We start from the raw sequence: 24,462 nt of genomic DNA, 5'->3' as shown, positions 1-24,462 counted from the left end.
ATGAGTTGCTAAGTGCGCAGGCTTTTTCCTCCGTTTTCAGTGGTTTAGTAGCCTTTGATCTATTTTAACGTTATTGCTCTTATTATGAAAAGCTGTAATCTGGTGTATAAGTTGGAAAAGAATTTATTAACAAAGATGTGCTCAGACATGCATGCTGTGCAGACCATCCCGTTCTCTGAAAACTATTCCCAAATAATTTTCAGTTATTTTCAAAGAAGCGCAGCACCAACTCTCCTAGTTTCATTGGCACAGCTTCAAGAAGTTTGTTCCAAAATTTTCAGAATTTGTCACAGTTCTCATGTGGATTTATTCGTCTCAGTTATCTTCAAGTAATCTCAGACTTACCCCATGATTTTAAGATCAGGGCTATTTGGGGGCTGTACCATCTGTTTTCCTGCTCTGCTATTCGCTCATGATGATTCAGATGCATTTAGAATGGACCGAATCTGAAGTGCCTTAACGTTTTGGACTTTGCTGTAAAAACGTTACTCACAAATAATCGCCAACCTTGACCCAGTGTTTTGGAAGATAAAGACAACAAAGGAGAGGAAAAAGAGGAAAAAATGTAAACGGTAATGAAGCTAAAGCAAGGGGGGCAAAGAGAAGATGTAGCGAATGACCAGTAAAGAGAGAGGAGGAGGAGGAGAGGGTGCTTAGGAAGTAGGGAGAAGGGATGTGTGCTGCTGAAGGAAATGGTGTGAAGAGAGGTGAGTGACGGACTGAATATAGGAGGAGAAGGAGGTTGTGGAGGCTCGGGTACAGATAAGCCTGCAGGTTGTATCAGTAATTGTCATCTGCAGTGACTGAAATGGTTCTGCATGTAAAGCTATTAGACTGACAGTGCGCTCAAAAGCTACCTTCCCCTAAATGCAGAGTGAGATGGTGAGGCAGAAAGCCAAATGAGAAGGCAGACAGACGGGACGTTTGAGGAGTTCTTCAGGTAATCTCAGTTATTACAATAAAAAAAAAAAGAAAAAAAAGTAAATATTCAAATCTTTCCTACTTTAGTTTCCAGCCATCCGTCATCTTCTGCTTCTCATGTCCTTAGGCTGTTGTTTTAAATGCTGAAATTTGTCAATATGTTTTTTTTTCTTTTAGAGAATAGCGTATCTTGTAGCATATGTAGCACATTTTCCCAACAATGACAAAACAGCTGGCAGACAAAGAGAAAAAGAAAATGCCTGAACAAAAACCAAACCAAACATCAGTCTGTTCATCAAATTCAATATGTAGCGATCCACATCCTCAAAAGAAAAAGTCCCCTCCAGGGAAAAAATAAAAGGACACGCAGTTCAAGAATAAAAAAAGGATAAAAAACAAACAAGCAAGCAAACAAAAAACACCCCAAAACAAACCAACCGCATGTTTTACAGTAAACTCTTATTTTTTTTTTTATTGAGTATTCTAAAAAAGTCACCAAACTTTTCTAGTTACTCCTTCAGTACAAAGCTTGTTCTTTTTAGTAAAATGTAGGATTTTCATTTATACCATTCACTGCTAAATTTTGGGGCTTTTTTATGTTTGTGATTTCCCCAAACAAGGCTAGTATCTTTTAGGCACTCCAAATGTAAAAGTTGATCTTTTAATAACTAGCTATCTACACAATCATGATACCAGAGGCCTGATTGCATCATTTAAGGTTATCCACGTAAATGCAGGGTTACTGAGAACAGTTCACTTCTTACATCGCTATAGTAACTTGTGCTGCAGACTTCGCCAGTTGCCATTGTTGCTAGCTTTCTTTCCTGCCTTCAGACTGGCTAAAATGTATTAATATATTAGTCTTAAAGAAAGTGCTTAAAGTACTCACACGTTCATAGTGGTTTTCCTCTCCAGCACCATATAATCGTGCGACTGTGTGGAAGCAAGTGTTGGCTAACTTAGTGAGTTGGACGCTGCCTTCATGAAGCCAGATATGTTGAACTTACTAGGCTCGGGATATTGTACCAACATCCCAGAGATGTTAGCACACATCCCTGTTATTTGTTATTTCTTGGTAAAGAGACATATTGTAATAATTCACATGCTAGGTTGAATCATGTGCTTTTAGCAGATACTCCTTCTGGCAGAACTGCCAAACTGAGCTCCTTTATAAATGGGGGTTAATTTTGACAGCACATGTGTTCTAATTGTTGATTTGCTTGACCTAACTAAACTACCACATCACATGACTGTGCAGACTGTGTGATAACAAAAACATTAAAGATTAAGTGTCAGACAGAAAAAAATAAATAAATAAAAAGCAGTCTGCATGAAAACAGTAACTATAGATGAAAGAGAGGAGGAGGAGAAGGGCCAGTGGCCCATTTGTCCCACTCTTTCTTCTGTGTAGTTGGCTGGCTGTAATTATCAGTCAGATTATTATTGAGTGCTAATTTATTGCCTCGCTGGGAGCTATGTGTTAAATAAACGCAGTGGAGTAAATAAAGAGAGGGGGAGAAAGAGGGAGAACAGACTGCTGACGCTATCAGATGGCAACCCAACACACACGCTGCCCACGGGGGAAGATGGAGATGTGTGAGTGTGTATTTATACGTGTCTGTCCCAGACATACTTACAAGCCCAAACATTAGTGCGCCTTGCCCATGTGGTGCGTTGATGATCCATTGCACTGTTAACACTGGGGCACTGAGGCTCTCTTCTTGTTTTTCCTTCTGTACTGGATCAGGGAGTTGGCCCACAATAGTTGATATCACTGTGAGAGACACTGACTAACAGCTCAACCAGCCACCATCTGTTGTCCCTACAGCTTAACCTCAAAACTGGTACGACTGATGTAGGGAAGAGCTGTTTCAAATATTAAAATATGTCTTTTCCTTTTCTTTTTTTTTTTGTTCTTTGACAATCATAAAATGAGACCAACTCTCACAGTTACACAACACCACCAATACAGAAACTCTTGCCTGATTTAACTTTGGTCATTCGACAGTTTTTGTCATTGTCCTCAGTGGCGATGGAACAAGTCAGGAGTTTACCCAGGACACAACACAGTCTCACCACCGGCCGACTCCCCCTGTGGCTTTAACCTCTTCACACCAAATGAACGCTGAGTTGAAGGGAAGCAGGAAGTGACACATTCTTGCAGTTATTTAGGTTTAATCCAGGCAGTTTGACCCTTTGGCTCCAGTAACCTTTGGTTCTAGAAAATGGTAAATGGACAGGTTCTTAAATAGCACTTTCCTACTCTATCTGAGCACTCAAAGCACTTTACACAACTTACCTCATTTAGTCCAGCAACTGGTTTCCTCAGTTCCCAAACATTTATGGACTGTTAACAGAAGCAGAAAATGTGGGTTTATGACATTCCTAAATCATAGTATTCTGGGTTTTTCTTTTTCACCTTTTGTATGAGTTGATGTTGTATTTTCTTAAAATCTTTTAGCTGACATGTTTTTCTTGTTAAAGTACGCTGTTTTAAATTAGATTCATTTGAATAAGCACAGGCAGGATCCAAAGTGGCCTTCGTAGCTTTGTGGACTCTGTGTTTCAGAATAGGTTCAATCTTGCTAACAACTTTGTTGTCTTCATTTCTGAGTTGTGTTTGCTTGTTGGGGGAAAAAAACAAAACCAAAAAACAGTCTTTAACGTAATCACCTGTTATTTCTTCATACTTTGCTTGGGAAAAGAACAATGAAAGTAAAACATAGATGAAAATGTAGTATACAAGCCAGAAACCATTTTAATGAGTTTGCAATTCAATAGTTAGCATGACCATCTCTTTTCTTCAGCTCAGCCTGAACTCTCTTAGCTTTCTTCTGATTGCTTTAAGTAGTCTTAAGTAGTTCTTCAGGCTTCTTGAAGGACATTGAAAGCTCTTCTTTGGCTGCCTTTTGTTCAGAGCTCTGTCGAGATGATGTAACACTGCATCAGTGATGCTGATGTCCGAGCTCTGGGAAGGCCCGTCCGTGACTGATAGTGTTCCATCGTTTGTTTTTATCCATGTATGGTTTTAGTGCACTGGCAGTGTGTTTGGGACCATTGCGAAGCTAGAAAATGAAGCCGTTCCCAATCAGACGCTTCCCAGATGTTGCTGCGCGGTGATTCTGAAATGCAGCTCCAGACCATGACAGAGCATGATTCTAGTTGTAAAAGTATCAAATAATCATAAATCATTAGTAATGTATGCTTATTGCGTCATCTTCATTATAAAGTTGAAAAATATTTTATGGCTCAATTTTCCATTAAAAGTTGCCCAAACGTGGCTTATTTGATAGTAAAGGTTGCAGGCCCCACGGTATAAATAAAGCTTTTAGTTTAAGCTTTTTGTCACTGATCAGAACGGACAGTGGCGAGGATGTTTGCCTGTGGAGTTGGCGGCGTCTGCTTGTTAGTAGCTTGGTTGTTTCTGTTGTTTATTAGGCTCGACCTCTGTAGTCTATTTGCCGTGCATGTTTCAGCCTCATGGAACTACTGTTGAACCTTTAAAACTGTCTTTGTCACTTATTTCTCAAAAAGGGGAAAAAAAGGGTCTCAGGCTAACGAGTCAAACTGCATTTCAACAATGGGAACTGTTTAGGCATCCCTGCTAGGTTTCAGTTACACTGTCGGATGTTTTTCCTTCTCTTGATCTGCAAGCTCGCCCATTGTTGCTGTGATTTTTGTAATGGTATCCTTGTCATTTTTTTTTTGTTTCATACTTGTTATCCGTTAGACCTGTCTTCTGTTTTCCCCTCATCATTTCCAGCTCTACCTTCCCTCTCTTACTCCCGCTCGGGTTTTCTGTCTCACTTTTTTTTTTTCCTGCTGTCTCTAGCTTCTAAGTAGATGCTTGACACCTCCAGCTGTGCTCTGAATTGATTCATATGCAGAAGGTGCCTGGAGAGGGAAGAATATACGATAATACATTTGTAAGCTAATCTCCTGCTTAGCTCATGGCTAGTAACTGCTGTAATCAATTATGCACCTTGTTAATAACTGAAGTTATTTTCCTGCCCTTGCTTACATTTCTAATGCATTTGCTCTTTCTCTTGTCTCTAGTCATTTCTGTCATTCTCCTTTTCTTTTCTCAGCCAGGTATTTTTTGGAAAGTTTTAAAATATACTTCAGGACAATATATTTAAAGCAACATGTAAGACGACATGGTAAATTTCTCTTTAATGCAAGTAACTGGTCAGGCAGCGAAAAGTGTGGCTTTTGTGATCTTAATGGTGCTTTAAAGCTACATTTATTTATTTATGTATTATTCTGTACATAATGTCTGTCTAACCCAAGTTCAGTGTAAAAGAAACACTGTTCTTTGTGATGAGTGCGTCTTCTGTTATCCTAGAAGCGCAATGCTTATCCCTGTAATTTTACCGCGCTATGGACTGAGTGTCTCTGCAATTTGAATCCCTTCATTGTTGATTTCAGATGTATAAGCCGATTGTAACTGACATAACAGAATGAACAGATGCACTGCGATAGCATTCATTTGAAGGGGTTGGACTGATATCACCTTGTAAAGGTTTATTATTTGAGTGCCTTGTGTTGTTGGTGAGTCATGTAAAAGCAGTTTCTATTTTCTTTTGCGACTTCAGCAGTAACACAAATCCAGTTTCTTTTAAAATTAGTAAAACTCATGCTACTGTGGCTCAAAGTTTTGGCTGTAACACAGAATTTGATTTTCATGCACTTTGCAGCTTCTGCTGTTGCTGGGGGAAGAAAGGTGCTTTTAGGGACTTTCAGTGGTCTAACAGTCTTAAGGTAAATAATGTCAATACCTGCTCATTTTTACCAAGTTTCAGTGTTTGCTGTACAACCCAGTGAACTAGGTGATGTTGTTTTCAAGCCTTGATTATACTCTAGGCTGGAGCCATGATGAGAGTAGTCATTGCTGTCATACTACTTTAAATTCTCCTGCTTGGGACCCATTCATAGTTGATGCGTTGTAATATAAATGCTCCACGGACCAGTCTGCACAGTCACAGTAAACGATCAGATGTGGATGCCACGTGGACCCTTGCTTTCACTGATAAATGACAAAATATATGTCACTCGGACCCAAGTGGATCCTAGCAGATTCAGGGACGCGGAAAGTGTAAGCAAGGCTTTAAAGCTGGGCAGTCTGTACCCTTGTTAAACAACTGATTAATGTGTAGTTTAAGGTAGTGCTGTTCACTAAAAACAAACTGCAGCGCTGCTGCTGCTAGCGAGAGAAAGAAAGGGAAACACCAGGGAGCTTATTTCTGCCCTTCCACCATGAGCTGAAAAATACTGAATTATCTCAGAGAGCCTCATTCACATAAATGGAAGGATATCATTGGAACCACTAAAAGCACTTATTTTTCCAGCACTGTTGGTCCCACATGACCTCATAAGTATAGGAGCCAGCCATATGAACTACATGGCTCAGTGTAATGCATTCTTTCAGGACGATTTCTTCTGTAACTAACTTTGAACATCAGTTACATTGGATAGATTATGATTTTAATAGGAAAATTGTGACACTTATTTTCTACTAATGCTCGTTTCATGGAAATGTATCTGGAATACGTGACTGTTTAAAAAGGTGATAACATTTAAAACTCTCCTTTTTGCCTTATTTTGATCCCGAACTCATCTTATTAAAATGTTTCCAGTATAGTCATAGCCCATAGTTTGCATGGTAAGAAGGTCACACTTGACTTCTTTACTAAAGCGGTAATTGTACAAAAAGTATGGGCTCAGTTTGCAACGTTTAACTGACTGTTATTTATTAAGTCATTCATTTCTGTAGACACATCTGAGTTTTGCAGTGATGCACACATGCTCAGTGAAACAAAAAGTTAAAGAAGCGATACCTGGAATCTTTGTCAGCACACCGTTATCTAAACGTGTAATTTTAGTCAGCCCATCAGACAGAAACACCCTCTTTCTGTTTTCTTTCATTTTATGATGATCGATCAGTGTAGCCGCTTACCAGACATATTAATTTCAGTTACAAGCAGACAAGCCAACATTTAACTAGCGATTAAATTAAATGACTCTAAAGATGGTGTTAATATTGATTTCGTGCATTACCGTCCTTGATTGTCAAGTTTCTAGCGATCACTCTGACCATCAGCACAACACTACCTGTGTCACCTTTCTGCTGTTTAACCGTGTGGTCATGACAGTGTTTCTCAACCACTGTGCCATCGTGACAAATGATCAGGTGTGTCGTGGAAGATTATCTAGTTTCACCTGATTGGTATTCTAAGTGACAGACGTGAGTAACAGGCAGAACAATTACATTCTTTTCCACTAGAGGGCAGTACAACATCTTGCTCCAATTAAATGGGTTGCCAACTGCCAGTAAAACAGAAGAAGACGAAGAAGAAATTACATAGTCATGAGACAGCGCAGCGCATAATAGCAATAAATTAATATTTGAAAAGAAAAAGTAGTCAGGTTGACCTGGGTCATGGAGAAACTTCCGACCCAGATGACGGCCCTAGCGTGAGTAGTGGTTAAAAGAAAGCAAAAATGGTATATTGGGGACAAACGGAGCCAATTCTGCTATGCCTGGTGTGTGGGGAAAAATGATCAATATGCGCTTTTGTGACATTTTTGTTTGGTGGTGTGCTGTGATTTTTTTCTAATGTGAAATATGTGCTGTGGCTCCAAAAGGTTGGGAAACACTAAGTTATGGTGACTCTGATTTAGCATTTCCGCGTTGCCAGTTCAAAGGTGGATCGAGCTAAGTATTGAATGCAAATGTGCTGTGTGGTGCTTAATATTGCTCTGAATACAGTCAAAAATAAGATTCAGACTTGAAGATGCTGATTTAGTTGTGGCTTTTTCTCTGTAGGGGGGGAAAAAAAAAAAAGCATCATTGGGTAACAGACATGAACCGACAACGTCAGGTACCCAACAGAAAAATGGACAGACTCAATAAACATCAGTGTGTATACTTGAGCCATCCTCTTTAAGTGCATCGTGGTGTGGTGCTGCGGTGTGTTGTGTGTAAAGCCACGCTTGGCTGGCTGTTATCTACCTTGCAGGTCCCTGGAGGGACACCAGAGGAGTCATCTGATTCACTTTCAGCCTCGTCTTTGACTGCAAATTAAAACGGGACCAACACAGACAGACACAGATAGAAAGGAGTGCAGCTTTTTTTCTTTTTTCTTTCTTTTTTTTTAATTAAATCTCTTCTGATTCTACCTAATCCCCACCAAACCGATACTTGTCTAACATAGAAAATGAACACATGAACAATTTCAGTCTCTCTTTTCACCTGCATTAACATGCACCAGCTGCAGCCTTTCACCCGACAGTGGAAGCGTCTCTCCCGTCAGAAGCCCTCTCGCTCTTTGTCTCTCCTCAGTTAAGGTCTGTTTATGAAACACAGACGATTGGCTCTGATTTGATTTGGCGTTCAGCAGCCCTGATAATTATGATGAATCTTCCCCCCGCTGTACGCGTGTGCATGTGTGCGAGTAGACGTTCTTCACCTCCGTTACTTGCCGGCGCTGCTGCTTTTCAGTGCCACTGAGATCTGAGACCTGCGATACAAGAGCTTTAAAAATATTGATTGGCATTAATTTGCCTGGAGCACCAGATGTGTAAGATTTAGTGCATCAGGGCACTTCAGATAGTGACAACCCGTCAATCTCAATGATAGTTTGCAGGTATTATATTTTTCTACATATTGAGTTTTTCAGTGTAACAAATGCACCCATCTGGTGGTTTTTGAACTTTAAAAATCATGTGTGATGTTGTAATGTCTTTAGCTAATTATATACAGCTTGTCTAATGTGGAAACTTCATATATGGCTTTTGCCAGATGCTACAAGCTTCATACTAAAGAAACATATCTTGATATGACAATCATAAAATTCTCCTATTTCATTATATAATCAAATAGTGATATGAATATATAGTGAGTGGAACTTGCGTTGATGGTATAATTTGGAAATGCTAGCACTAACAAAAAGATAGGAGGTTAAAATTTAGAGAGGCAAGGTTGAGAAGGTTTGGACATCTGGATAGGAGGGGTGGTGAAGATGTTGAACACAGAATTTTGAATATGGCGCTGCCAGGCAGGAGGGAAAGAGGAAGATCTTAGGGGATGTGAAGAAAAGACATGCAGAGGGTTGATGTGACAGAAGAATGCTAGGGATAGCATGAGACGGAGGCAGATGATCCACTGTGGTGACACCGGCGTAAAGCAAGCAGCTGAAAAAAGACGATCTAGGAGATCAGACAGAATGGCAGGGGTCTCGCTCCCACTTGTTCAGAATGGAACCCCTTATGTTTCTAGAGAAAGCATGTGGCTTTCTTCATAGTCTGTGGAAATGCTGCTGTTGTGGTGGGAATGGCGATCTAAGAAGAGAGATTTGGCTTAAAGCTTTTCTAGGTGTTTAGAGTCACCTGTGTATCCAAACGCTGTCCCCATGTTTATTTGCCTTTCTATGAAACTCTGCTTTGGCAATAGTGGGAAAGAAAAACTCCCTTTTAACAGTAAGAAACCTGTGTCAGAACCAGGCTCAGGGAGGGGCGGCCATCTCCCATGACCGGTTTGGGTTGGCAGGGGGGTGGCATGCTGAATTCAAATAGCTAACATGATTCAGATTGTCTGAACATTGCAGCTTTTCCTTTAATGCAAAAGAAGACAAATGAATCTGTCTTGGAGGCCTGGGTCATAAATTGCCTGTTTCTTCATTAAATTAGTTTAACTGGTGAATTGTTTTAAATTAACAAATTGGATCATACAGATTTATGACACTGGATGCCTAATTAAAAGCAGAATTGGTGGATCTGTTGTGATCCTGCAATTCTGGTAGAAGCTAATTAGATCAGATCATCTTATTGTGCTAAAAGGCCAATGTGCCAATCAGTGAACAAGCCACATGTGTGCCAAACATCAGTATCACTGCATCTCAAATGGAAACCTGGATTTATTTAAAGACCAAACATTTGGAACAATAATGTCTTTAATCTTTTATTGATATTAGTTGCACATTAATGTTGTTTTATTCAAGAAATGCAGGTTAAATATTCAGTTATATGATTGTTCTACATTCTCAAAACATGTTGTGCTAATCTGGAGCTGTGGAAATGACAAAAAACATGTATTATGTTCAGAAATGTTTAATTATACTTGATACATTTGGTGTTACAAGGTTAATCTTTTGCAAATTCCTATTGAATTGTTTACTTTTTGTTAGAGATGAATGAGATTGCATGCATGTTTCTTGGGGGAATCTAATCTGATCGCCTATGCTTTTGATTACATGAATTAATGGTCCTTCCTGTTTGTGCTTCATTCTTTCTCTTTTTATCCTGCTTTGTTTCTCTTCCTCCTTCACTCTTTCTCTGTCCCCCAACATATCTAGTCTGCAGATGAGATAGAATCAATGGTAAGCTTCATTCTGACCTTCAAAAATTCAGTCTCTTTTGTCCTTTCCATCTATTCCACTGCTTTCCCTCAGTGTTCCCTATTGTGCTCTTGCACAGGCTACAGGTCACTTTAAAACAAAATTGAAATTACCATTTATGTGTTGATTAGAGTCATTTTTAATCATTTCTGTTGAGCTGAAATCCTTGACAGCTGGAAGAGTGAAATATCTCTAAATTGCAGCATCTCATGAATTAAAAAAAAAAAAGAAGAAGCAAAAACAACTTTGATTTGATTGAATTCAAAGCAAATCGAACCCCTCCTTTCCCGCTTCCTTCCTTCCTCCTTATTTTTTATTTTTATTTTTTAAACACACTCACTATTCTAGGCTCTTCATCTCTTCTCAGTTTAATGCTCCTCCAGCCCTTTCATTCAAATATTCACATACCTTCTTCCTACTTTTAACAGTCCCTATTCATTCTTTTATCTCCATTGCTTCCGTTCTTTGTTTCATTACTTTGACCTTGCTTTCTTTATACATATGGCAACATTTTTCTGCTGTATAAATATATAACGTCAGTCACAAAGCACTGGAATAAAATCACATTTTGTTACTATAATGTATCAACAGCAGTTTCTCTATGGCTGTAACAAATAATTGATTTCTTCAGCTAGTTAATTCAATGCTTTTTAAAAGAAAATGCCAATATTGGCCCTCATTTACTGTAATAACTATATGTACATACAAATCTGTGTATGTAATCATCCATACAAAAGTTTCACAGTCAAATCATTGATTCATCAATAATTTATCAATAAGTTTGTTTGTACTTAACAAAAGAATAAAATCCTGGCTGTCTTAGGAAATGTACATCTAAGTCTTTGAAATAAATGCTACTACTAATAATAATGATAATAATAATGATAATATGAAGAATAAGGCCATTATCTATAATTTTCTGACATGGCGTAAGACATGCTCAGAATTAATACAAAAAAATTCAATTGCATTTAAAGGAAACAAAATGGAAAGGTGCAGGCTTACAGTTTAAATTTAAACCGATTCCTCATCATTCATTAAAAACATCAAACACTCTTGTCTGAAAGAATAGTTTCAGTTTCTTCAGACTTGGAGTTTCTCCTGCTTCCTTGCCTCATAGGTGCAGGCTTTTTATGCTTCACCAGGAGAGAAATGGGGACAGTATGCAGCTCGCGTAAGCCTGTTTGTTCAGAATGATTCAGATTTTCGAATTTACGCTCAGTAGTAAGTGATAGGCCGGTGCGCACGTTTCCTAAATGCAACAATGATTGTATGCACTTGTTTTTTGCACAGGGTAAGAACGTTTCCGTGCACGTGTTGGTAAAAAGGCCCATCGTCTTTGCAGCTTTTCTTGCATTTCTCTTGTGTCTCATGTCTCTTTTGCGAGCTATGCTCCCTTTTCCATTTTTCTGTCTGCTCTATGTCTCCAACACAAGTTTTTTTTTTTTTTTTCTGCTCTCATTTAGTCACTGTGGTGTAGATTTGCATGTGTATGCATGTCTGTCAGCATGCTTGCACTAAATTGCACTTGTTCATGTTTCTTTGTGTGTAACTGCCATCTTGCAGCTTCAAAACTACTTGTAAATAACATGGTTGGATGTAAGATGGTGCTTATGGGAGGGAGTAAAAGAGAATCCATGGGTGAATAAACAGAGGGGTGCAGGTGAAAAGAAATAAAAGATAAAAGTCTGATTTGAGAGCTGTGATTATATATGGCATTTTTTTTTCTTTTTGCTTAATCGATACCTTAAAGCTGGACTTTGCACAGAGAAAGGACAGAGAACTTGTGTGTACCTGTATCACTGATGTTGCAGGGACACATCTGTTTACACTGTCACACTGTGAAGACTCTATTTTCTTGGAGACAAAATCGTGTCCCCATCTTGAGGCTGTTAAATCTTAGATTTAGAAGATATGTTAACTTTTTTTTTACTGTACTAAGTCATATGCTGGTCTGTACTGCATTCATTTGCCAGTGCTGTATTTGTACAGTGGTGTCCAAGAGACTCAGACCAGATCAAGACAAAACAGAGAACATATTCATCCATCCACTTTCTGACACTTATCTAGGGTCGGGGGGCAGCAGTCTATTCATAGTAGCTCAGACCTCCTTTTCCCCAGCTTCCTCCTCCAGGCATTTCAAAGCCATGTCCTAGGCCTGCCCCAGGGCCTCCCCCTGGTAGGATATGCCCAGAACACTTCACTCAGGAGGTGCCCAGCAGGCATCCTAGTCATATATCTGAACTCTCTCACCCCTCCCTCCCCCATTCCCTCTCTAAGGGAGAGCAGAGCTGCCTTTCAGGGGAAGCATTACAATCTCATTCACAGAGTCTGACTCAAGTAAATAAAATGGGAGCCACTGTTCACCCATCACAAGTATGGCTGTGCCCCAAGTTTCCAGCTGAACATGGCTTGCTATACTTTCAAAGTGAGAATAAGAGGCAGAGTGCCCGAAGTTGGATTGTTATTCTAAGCAAGGATTTCTCAGCATCGAATAATGTAGAGGTGAAATGTATCTACTTGAAGCTAACTAATTATCTTATCTTGTTTTGTCCATACAAAAACATAATTGATCACAAGCGCAAGGGAGATATATGTGGGCTGTTTCTTGGCTACAGGAACTGACTCCACAAGAATATATGATGTAATGCATTAATTAGTAAGCTTTCAAAGTATTTTTGGTGTCAAACTGTCCTTCAGTGGGTTAAAACTGTTGCATCCAAGGGACAGCTAGCCAGACTAGGAGTGACCGCTTAATCAACATGTTCATCAAAATTCATTTATGGAAAGATCAAACAACAGACATAGATTTTGCTGAATGAAGGCTGCAAATTTAGAGGACGTGCCTAATCTGGAGTTTGATATCTGCCACAAAGTGACTCCACGGAGTAGATGTAGTACTTCCATGTAGTTTCCATCTTTTGAGAGAGATTCACAATGCAGCAACATAATGAACCCAAGCATACCATACACACCGGTCCTGGTGCTTCTTGACCTTTGCAAGAAATACAGGCACCTGAATCTGACCCCAAAGAAAATTTAGAGTATTTGGACACTGAGGGAGTTCCTCACATTACAAACACTTTTTGCTAGAAGGTCCTGAGTTTTACTCCACCATCTGTCCGAGACTTTTGTGTGGCATGTTCTCCCTGTGGGTTCTCTCCAGGTACTCTAGCTTTCTCCCACTGTCCAAATACATGCATTTACTGGTGTTAGGTTAAATAGTGATTCTAAAATGCCCATAGGTGTAAATATGGCTGTGAATTGTTGTCTGTCTCTCTGTATTAGCCCCAAAGACTTCAAAGAAACCACAAAAAGCCAAAAATTGACAAAACATTTATGACCATGATAAGTGTTGGTAACCTTTTTTTTTATAGCTGTATAAACTACAAGTTAGGTTACTAGTATTTTTATGTTAAATGATAACAACATATCTTTCCATGTCAGTTACATTTTTAAATTTCAATATGATACAACAGCATTAACATAACTTTTTTCTTCTCTCCTCTCCCATTGATCTTAACTTGTGGCAAACCACTACCTAAAATGTTATAACTATAATCTAAGTAAGTTTATCCTGGATTCCATGTTTTTTTTGTTTGTTTTTTTTCATCCACTGTTCTGTTTGCATGCATGTGTATTTTTACTTGCAGGTTCAGCATCTACAGAAGAAAGACTCACAGCTGAAAGCACTGGATGCCTTCTACAAGGAGCAACTGGCACAACTGGAGAAGAGGGTAAAACATTTGCACAATCACACAACTAACACATAAACAGGTTTCGAGCAGCATCATTTTAGGTTTCACCGGCTTTTAAAAAGTCACATGTTATACAGGTGTACAGACATGGGCAGACTTGATGTACACACATACATAAATATGGTCGAGCAACCAGAATTCAGTCAGTTAAGTGACTTTGGTGCATCAACCTGGCAATAAAAGGTGGAGTCGGCCTGCTATTAGTTTTGGACTGGGCCAAGTTGTAATAAAAAGATGATTAACTGTAATAACTCTGCAACACTGTTGTTGCCATAGATGTTAAGGAGGCACTAACACATCCTCCAACCACACACACCCATATTTTGCTCAATTGCGGTTTATTTCACACCTCAAACATTTAGTAAACAATTAAGCAAATACAAGTAATCTGCAGGTAGTAAGAAAATAAACTGACTCTTTTACGCTACGTCCACACCTACACGGGTATTTTTGAAAATGCAGCTGTTTCGTCCACACGTAAACGGCTTTTCGAATCACCGAAAACTGAGATTTTTTTAAAACTCCTTTTTTGCGTTTACGTGTGGACGAAGAATACAGAGTTCGTCACACAACGTCAAAGGTATGTGCCTTTTTCACGTCAGCTGTGCTCCACGTTATTGCTTATATGAGAGGAATTGCAGAATGGCAGATAAACAGTATTTTGTCTCCATCTTCAGGTTTTACACTCTTACATATACGCACGCAGTTACTGTCCCTCCATTTAGAAAGGCAGAGGCGTCACAGTGTGATTATTTTACATGTAGTTGTTTTTTTTCTGTGCAATAATATTCAACATTGCTATCAATACATTTTTCAAAAAAATGCCTCTCTGTGCAAAATGGGTTCAAAAACATAAACTGCTGTGGGATACTGTTTGTCCGTGATTTGAACCGGGGGAACAAATCGTGGCAGGATCAGCCTGATATTATTTGTATCCCGCTGTAACTTTACTGTATGAAGAGCTAACATCTCCAAAATGTCAGGAGTAGTTAGTCATTACAAGAAGTGTTTGTGGACTAAAAATCAAGAATGTGGGATACTGTTTGCCCGTGATTTGAAGAGCCCAGCACTGCTCCCGACGCAGGGAAAACCAATTCTGCAGGGGAGACCTACCTCGGCACTTGTGCAGGTGAAACCAAAGGGAAGATATGCTTCACCATATTTTCTAGTCTTTGGCTTGAAAGGAGGTTGGTTTGGAAACATATTCAGCGATGCTTCATCTCCTGCTTTGCGTTTGTGTGGGCGCCCCGTGCTAGCAGTGTCCAAGCGTTGTTTTTGTTTTGTTTTTTTTCCCTTTTCATGCCGAGCCCCCCCTGCAATGGTACTGCACCCCCCCTAGGGGGCGGACCCCACACTTTGGGAAGGTCTGCTCTAGCGTGAGTGAGCCATTATGAAAATCATGTGCTGAAGCATGAGCACGAAGTGGAAACACACTTTTATGTGGACATATTCAACAATATGATCCGCACGAATGCATATATTTACTCAGCAGCAACATTATGACAGACAGTAAATTGATATAAATGATCTCCCAGGTTTGTGAGCAAACAAATGCATCTACAGTAGATTTAACCTGACTGATACAGCGGAATTCAATGCACAAAAAGTGTGTAGCAGAAGCACTCCACCAGGTGTATCCGTAAATGTGATTCAAAAAAAGGAAACAAATTTGAGCCAGCCTGAGTATCTCCAGAGAGCCCTTACAAGCCCTTGCGTTGCCTTTCATCTTTCGGTCTGACATTTGCCAGGCAGAAGAGGTGGGGTTTCAAGTTAAATCTCGGCCTCACCAGGCGCCACACAAAAAGGACCTTTTCGCGGTCTCTCTGGGAGAAGCACTCCTCTGTACTTCAGACTGACAAGACCTTTATAGGACATTATGTGTAAAATCCAAGTATTATGTTCTGTTTACCATGGATAATTCAAGCTTGACGGGGACAGGGTGGTGGCAGTAGACAGAGCCACATGGGACAACTGTAACATTGGAGTGTCATCATTCCCCTGTGGCTGAGTGGACACTTTACAGCCACTCTGTTGCTGTGTTACATTTTCTTTTGTTTATTTGTGATTGCTAATTGAGATTTATTTTCTGTTTTCCAAGTTTGGAATAGGTGGTCCTTTAGTTTTAAAGATTTGTGAGCATTTGTGTGGTTGTATGCATGTGAGTAAAGGTTATGTTTAGTGCGCCATAAGCCACAATAAGCTGATAGAGTCACTGACTTGGGCAATAGGCAAGGCAAGTTTATTTACATAGCACAATTCAACAGCAAGGTGATTCAAAGTGCTTTACAGAGACATTAAAAAATAAAAACAAATAAAAAATATGATTTAAAATGGGGGGGGGCGGAACAGTAGATAAAATCAGTAGTTAAAATGTAAGTTTTGAAATTTAAGCTTAAAAGTAAAACAGTGTGGATTTGGTGCTTTATTCAAATGCAGCTGAGAACAGGTGAGTCTTCAACCTGGAATTTAATAAACTGAGTGTTTCAGCTGATATGAGGCTTTCTGGGAGTTTGTTCCAGATATATGGAGCATAAAAGCTGAATGCAGCTTCTCCATGTCTGGTTCTGACTCTGGGAACTGATAAAAAAAAAAAAAGGCTTTTTTCTGCTTGGTTAAATCTGAAGTTAGGGATTTTTTTTTTTTTTTAAACCAGAAGTCCAATTCTTTCTGGCTAGCCTCTTTGCTGAAGACAAGTAAAAAGGACAAGAAAGAGTTCTTTCTTTCTCTTTCTTTCTTTTTCCCGATTGTGTTCCTGTCTAGTTTAAATAACAGAAGGACAAACGCAAGCAGGCTTAAACCACCACAGCACAAAATCTGTATTCCGTTTACCACGCAGTCAACCTAAATAATCATTTATTACCTTGATGAATAGTCTCTACACATATTTGAATTAGCCACACACAGAGGTCTTGGTGTCAGATGCTTGGCTATTTGTGTTAGTCTCATTAGTAACAGGTTGGGTTTGCAGAGGGAGTAGAAGAGTGGCAGGCTGGCATACGGGTGGCACAAGCTGTGTTTACTGTAGAGCTTAGGATGTTTACAGACAGTCCTCAATGTGTGGGCATGTGCGTCAGGCAAAGGAAGAGGGAGATGTTTTGCATGCATACTGTATATTCAGGTGGATGTGTGCAGTATATGTAAATTCACGGGTCTATCTGAAAGCTCAGTGTGTTTGCAGACTACACCAGCAGTCACATAAGAGACTGGTCAAAGTGTTCTCGATGCTTGATGTTCAGTTTTCAGTAGATGTGAATTAAGCGAAGCTTAGCTAGGTTTATGTTAATACATTTATGTACATTTCATATGTGCCGAGAAATTAAAAGAAGGATTTGTTTGTCATTTGCAAATACCGGAGTGGTGTAAGATCAAGCACTCACAATGGTTATGACTGTTAATATCTTTGAACATACTCTGGAAATGGATTTGTCAAATACAAAATGTTTGTCATGTAGCTTAGTCTCAGTTTTCGGTGACAAAGAAAAAAAATTGCTAAAATATTTACAGTGGGGCAAAAAAGTATTTAGTCAGCCACCGATTGTGCAAGTTCCCCCACCTAAAATGATGACAGAGGTCAGTAATTTGCACCAGAGGTACACTTCAACTGTGAGAGACAGAATGTGAAAAAAAAATCCATGAATCCACATGGTAGGATTTGTAAAGAATTTCTTCGTAAATCAGGGTGGAAAATAAGTATTTGGTCAATAACAAAAATACAACTCAATACTTTGTAACATAACCTTTGTTGGCAATAACAGAGGTCAAACGTTTACTATAGGTCTTTACCAGGTTTGCACACACAGTAGCTGGTATTTTGGCCCATTCATCCATGCAGATCTTCTCGAGAGCAGTGATGTTTTGGGGCTGTCGCCGAGCAACACGGACTTTCAACTCCCGCCACAGATTTTCTATGGGGTTGAGGTCTGGAGACTGGCTAGGCCACTCCAGGCCTTTCAAATGCTTCTTACGGAGCCACTCCTTTGTTGCCCGGGCGGTGTGTTTTGGATCATTGTCATGTTGGAAGACCCAGCCTCGTTTCATCTTCAAAGTTCTCACTGATGGAAGGAGGTTTTGGCTCAAAATCTCACGATACATGGCCCCATTCATTCTGTCCTTAACACGGATCAGTCGTCCTGTCCCCTTGGCAGAAAAACAGCCCCATAGCATGATGTTTCCACCCCCATGCTTCACAGTAGGTATGGTGTTCTTGGGATGCAACTCAGTATTCTTCTTCCTCCAAACACGACGAGTTGAGTTTATACCAAAAAGTTCTACTTTGGTTTCATCTGACCACATGACATTCTCCCAATCCTCTGCTCTATCATCCATGTGCTCTCTGGCAAACTTCAGACGGGCCTGGACATGCACTGGCTTCAGCAGCGGAACACGTCTGGCACTGCGGGATTTGATTCCCTGCCGTTGTAGTGTGTTACTGATGGTGACCTTTGTTACTTTGGTCCCAGCTCTCTGCAGGTCATTCACCAGGTCCCCCCGTGTGGTTCTGAGATCTTTGCTCACCGTTCTCATGATCATTTTGACCCCACGGGATGAGATCTTGCGTGGAGCCCCAGATCGAGGGAGATTATCAGTGGTCTTGTATGTCTTCCATTTTCTGATGATTGCTCCCACAGTTGATTTTTTTCACACCAAGCTGCTTGCCTATTGTAGATTCACTCTTCCCAGTCTGGTGCAGGTCTACAATACTTTTCCTGGTGTCCTTCGAAAGCTCTTTGGTCTTGGCCATGGCGGCGTTTGGAGTCTGACTGTTTGAGGCTGTGGACAGGTGTCTTTTATACAGATGATGAGTTCAAACAGGTGCCATTCATACAGGTAACGAGTGGGGGACAGAAAAGCTTCTTACAGAAGACGTTACAGGTCTGTGAGAGCCAGAGATTTTCCTTGTTTGAGGTGACCAAATACTTATTTTCCACCCTAATTTACGAATAAATTCTTTACAAATCCTACCATGTGGATTCATGGATTTTTTTTTTCACATTCTGTCTCTCACAGTTGAAGTGTACCTCTGGTGCAAATTACTGACCTCTGTCATCATTTTAAGTGGGGGAACTTGCACAATCGGTGGCTGACTAAATACTTTTTTGCCCCACTGTACTATAGGGTATTGCTTTTGCTTTTAAAGACACAAAACATAGTATTTGAACTTTAACTGACCCTAAAAGTCTTGTTTCATCTTAACGAATTGCTCAAGAAAAATCGTTTGCCACTATTTTGACAATGTCAGGAGCGACTTAACTGGACAACCTGATTGAAGTGCGTCTGTCTTTCATTTGAGAAAATCAATACTAACATTTATCTGCCGTGGAAGCATATATTTTGTTAGTTCGGCAAGCACTTTTTAATATCTCCCTAATTCTTCCTTTATTTCCCCCCTTCCTATTTCTCTCACTGGTGGTCTTGCACTCTCTGTCACACTCTCCTGTCACAGTATGGAGTATTGTTTGAAGCTGGTGGAAATAGAGCATACAGAAGGAGATAATAATCCTCCTCCAAGTCTGACAGGTTGCTTGACAGGCTGTCAGCAGGGGCCTCTATGTAGTGCACCAGAAATATCTGCACACTTAAACGCACACTCACTGCTTCACTCCAAATCATTCCAAAGGCAGTACCTTTATTCCTGGCCAAACAGAGGCGAGAGAATATTTCGGACGGCATGCACACAGACACACACTGCTGTGTTTTCATTATTTCAGAGGACAGTACATCGACTTTGATTCATTCTCTGGAGATTTACCATAACCCTACATCTAACGTGTTAGCTGGTCATGCTAGCAATGAACGTTGCCTTCTTAATAAAATAAATTTACAATATTAGAACTTTTTTTCTAGACATTTTTTTATAACAGATTTTCATGACAGATTTATATCCCCACAGCAGGTGGAATATAAGCGCACACATATGCAGGTGTAAACATATAGATCTTTATACATATACACCCACATTGACGCTTACTGTATGTGTGATCCTAGCCCAATGGAGCTGTGCTGCTCTTCTGATCAGACCTCGAGTACTGCATTAAAAAAAAAAAAACCCTCCGCTTTTTTGCTGTGTTGCACTTTCTTATGGAAACACATACACTCTGGGCCTTATGTAAACCAAGTCGAACTTTAACGCTTTCATCCTGCGAAAAGCTGTCTGCTCAATATGCGGCAGCGAGGGCTTCGGATCTGCTTATTAGTTGAGCTTGTTTGCAGTATTTCCACTGAGGCTGCACCCATCTGGAGATGAAGATAGCAGTTTCATAATGAGTTAATGTTACTAAACATTGCAGAGTTGTGGTTAACATTCCAGTTGCCTCATTATTCTTCCTGAGCAAAAGGAGCACTGCTATAACTGTGGTAAACACACACCATTAAATCCAGCCAGCAACATTCAAGTATGCAGTGTCCAGAAGAAGGCATAGTGAGACTGAAAAAGTAGAAAAATGATTCAAATAAATGTTTTTTCTTTTCTTTGTTTTTGTTTTGCAAACTTTGGTTGTTGACTAAATGTTACATGCTGTGCTTTTATTCTGTATTATGTTATATAACCATTCAGAGAAGGTGGTAAATTACACAAGGATATAACACGGAATAGAACACGATCCCCAATTATTAAATAAAATATCTAATACATATATTTTAAATGTTTTTGGAAAACATTTTAGCTGAATTTAACATTTGTAGCTTTTTGTGTGATATGATCCCGCTATTAAAACAGCTGTAGCTGTACAGCTGCATAACACTAGGGTTATAGTAGTTTTGAGACCGTGGGACCACCCAGATTATTCCGACCATATGCAGCAAACTTGCCATCATTTTGACCTCGTCATGTAACAACAGCAGCAGTGATGAAGAAGATCAGGTTAATTTTATCAGTATAAGTAAGATTTCACCGAATAAGTATGTACGCTATAGGGCTTTTTTTAGTTTTGCAATGTTTTAAAACAATTTTGTTATAGGTAGCAAAGTTAAAATGTACATTAGAATTCATTATACAACTTGTAAACAAAGGATGCAGCACAAACACACAATAGCAAACATATCTAAATAAACAATATGTTCTTAGGTAAACTGGCTTGCTACCTTTGTTGTTTGTTTTACATTAAATTCTATGCGATCAAAATGACATGCTCAGCGGTTCTACGTGTAAGTGGTTGAATTTATTTATTTTCCCCTCCTGCTTGCATAGAGGTTGCCTTGATGTTTTTACTCTAGTGTGACTGAGCCATTAGAATCTGAGCAGTTGAAAGAAGTACAAATCATTCCCAAACATTGCCCTTACTCACATATAGACAACAGCAAGAGATGGTTTGCTTTAAGTGCATTCTCAATATTAGAAACTATTACTTTTGGTGTTTGTGCTGACCAGGAGACCCACTCTGAATCCACTGAATGCAAACCTGTTCTGTTCCCACATATATTTATTTAAAGATATAGGTCATACATACATGTGCATATAAAGAAAATGTCATGTAGGCCCACACATAGTCCAGGGTTAATGGTGTGAAACCATTAAAGACTATTTTGTGTTGTTCAGTGAATGCTGTTGCTGCTCTCAAATCAGTGTAACATGAAGTGGGAGTGTGTGTGGGTTAAAAGACTGCTTGTTTTACAGGTGGATCAAAGGGTGTGTGTGTGTGTGTGTGTGTGTGTGTGTGTGTGTGTGTGTGTGAGAAGAGTAATTTTGCCACCTACTTCTGGATCAGTGTTTGTGATATCTCCTGGTATAGAAAGAAAAAGCATCTACATAACTGCGTTTGACTTCAGTTTTCCCAATTCAACAAATTTAAGAAATATGTTCCCATAGTTACGGGGGTAGTTGTAAACATGTGTAGACAGCTGGGGGAAATGGCTGCAATCATCATCAGCAGAGAAGCACAAATCTGTTTGGACTGATGACAGTAAAGTACAGCTGTTGCCACCTTTCACAGCTAACAAGCCTGTTGGCTCACCACTGTTATTTATTCTTTTTATCCCTGTGCCATGCATATGTGTGTGTTCTCCTCAATTCTATACACAGCCGACATTTTTGCCAACGCAGTTTAGATGGAAAAGATGCAAAAAAAAAGGGAAGAGATGCTTTTAATAAACTGCAGCATTGGTGCGATTTTGAGGCCAGCTATTCAGGCTGAAGTATAGAAGAAAAACTGACAAAAGGTTGCTGGGTTGAATGGTGTACAGGACCGAGAGCAAGTGAACATAATGAGCAACCTATTGGGGAAAAAAAAGGGTAAATGGCAATTAAAGCTTCAGGTGGCCTGTTAGTTGTAGCCAAATCCCTTAAAACTGAATGACGCAGATTTAGCTGTGTCAAATCCTGTCAGTCTGTGAAACATTTTACGTTGATTGCTCCACTTTTTTGGTTCTTGAAAAAATACTTGACTTAAATACTTGGATATCATGAAAATGAAAACTCATTTTGAAGATTTTAACAATAGTTGATCAGAGTTGCATGAAGTCTGTTGTTTTTTTTGTTTTTTTTTTACCAGGATTTTGTTTTAATGTGAGCTACCACTAGCCGGTGGCAGTAATGCACATATACTAAAGTAAATTGTTTGCCAACCTCCAGTTAAACAACACGAATGGATGTACCATGCAGTACTTCCTGGTATAAATTCCATATGCATATAATTTCCACATCTGAAAAGTAAATCCAGTGTGGAATAACTTTAGACTTTATTTAATAATAATAATGGATTGCATTTATATAGCGCTTTTCGAGACCCTCAAAACGCTTTTCAATTCCACTATTCATTCACTCTCACATTCATACACTGGTGGAAGCAGCTACAGTTGTAGCCACAGCTGCCCTGGGGCAGACTGACAGAAGCGAGGCTGCCATATTGCACCATCGGCCCCTCTGGCCAACACCAGTAGGTGGTAGGTAAAGTGCCCAAGGACACAATGACCAAGACAGACAGAGCAGGAGATCGAACCGCCAACCTTCCGGTTACAAGATGAGCTTCCCAACCCCCTGAACAATGGTTGCCCTGCATTTTTATGAGTTTAAGGCCTCATTGACTAATTCCAAGTCTTACTGAATACAACATGATGGTTTTTCTTTTTTTTTGTAATAGTCTTGTTAGAATCAACGAGGAGGTTAAAGTGTAAGAAACAATAAGCTCATGTTCTCTGGTCCTACTACAGTGTGCATACAGTGAGCAGTTTAACCTGTAAAATGTTTTATTTTATTTTAAACTGATCGTGGCCTGTCTTCCTGTTATAGCTGCTAAAATCACCTTGTGGAAACTGTCAGTGGTATCGCTTGTTAGGACACATATTCTACTTACTATACGTTTGTTATAAACTTCACAGTTTATTCATTTTTGTTTTGTTTGTTGTTGTTGTTGTTTTTCTTAAATCCTTTCAATTTTGGTTCAAAATTAATGGAAATACAAACTGAAATCTGTTGCTCAGTCTAACCAGTTGATAGAAGCTAATACACGCTTTATAGCTGGTTAGAATTAAGTTGAAATATAAAGGTAAAAAAAATAGGGTGGGGTCAATTATGGTTCAGTAAAAATGGATTTTGACATAGTCTTGGACTAAATCAGAATCAGAATCAGAAAGGGTTTTATTGCCAAATGTTGAGCGGGTTTACAACATTAGGAAATTGCTGCGGTGCTTCAGTGCAAACATACTGTTATAAATTAAGCTTAAATAGACATGAAAATAAAAATGAGAATAAGAAATAAAAGTGCTAAGTAGATAGATATATACATGATATATACATGAGTGCAGGTGGTGATCAGTGCCAAACATGGAATGATGCAGTGAACACAGCGTAGGGTCATGTGTTAGTGGTGGGAACAGTTATACGGTTATTGTTCATGTGTCCAACAGCAGAGGGGAAGAAACTTCTTATGGCGAGAGGTTCTGGTGCAAATGGACCGGAGCCTCCTGCCTGAGGGGAGCAGGTCAAACAGACTGTGTCCAGGGTGAGAAGGGTCAGCTGAGATCCGAGCTGCACGCCCCAGTGTCCTGGAGGTGTACAGGTCCTGCAGAGATGGGAGTCTGCAGCCAATCACCTTCTCAGCAGAGCGCACAACACGCTGCAGTCTCTGTTTGTCCCTGATAGTGGCTCCAGCGTACCACACGGTGATGGAGGAGGTGAGGATGGACTCGATGATTGCAGTGTAGAATTGCATCATCGTCCGTGTTGGCAGGTTGAATTTCTTCAGCTGCCTCAGGAAGTACATCCTCTGCTGGGCTTTCTTTATGACAGAGGTGATGGTGGGCTCCCACTTCAGGTCCTGGGTGATGGTGGTACCCAGGAAGTGGAATGAGTCCACAGAGGTGATGGGGGTGTCAGTCAGGATGATGGGGGGGAGTGGGGCTGTATGTCAGAGCCACGGGTCTGTAGTCATTTAGTCCAGTGATCCTAGGTTTCT

The 24,462-nt window shown here is 39.8% G+C and overlaps 1 protein-coding gene across 2 annotated transcripts in view; it reads left to right on the top strand.

The window, feature by feature from the left end:
* chchd6a (coiled-coil-helix-coiled-coil-helix domain containing 6a) overlaps nucleotides 1-24,462 on the top strand; it is a 74,169-nt gene that overhangs the window by 13,114 nt on the left and 36,593 nt on the right. The window contains exons 5-6 of one of the 2 annotated variants that reach the window (XM_026153120.2): nucleotides 10,275-10,298; nucleotides 13,970-14,053. In XM_026153120.2, coding sequence (XP_026008905.1) covers nucleotides 10,275-10,298; nucleotides 13,970-14,053 — 108 coding nt within the window. The remainder of the gene's footprint in view (nucleotides 1-10,274; nucleotides 10,299-13,969; nucleotides 14,054-24,462) is intronic. The other variant, XM_026153121.2, reaches the window with a different exon arrangement.

The sequence above is a fragment of the Astatotilapia calliptera genome, chromosome 20 (assembly GCF_964374335.1).
Source record: "Astatotilapia calliptera chromosome 20, fAstCal68.1, whole genome shotgun sequence".
Lineage (NCBI taxonomy): Eukaryota > Metazoa > Chordata > Actinopteri > Cichliformes > Cichlidae > Astatotilapia > Astatotilapia calliptera.
The sequence above is the reverse complement of the archived record's forward strand: the minus strand, read 5'-3'. Positions and strand labels throughout refer to the sequence as shown.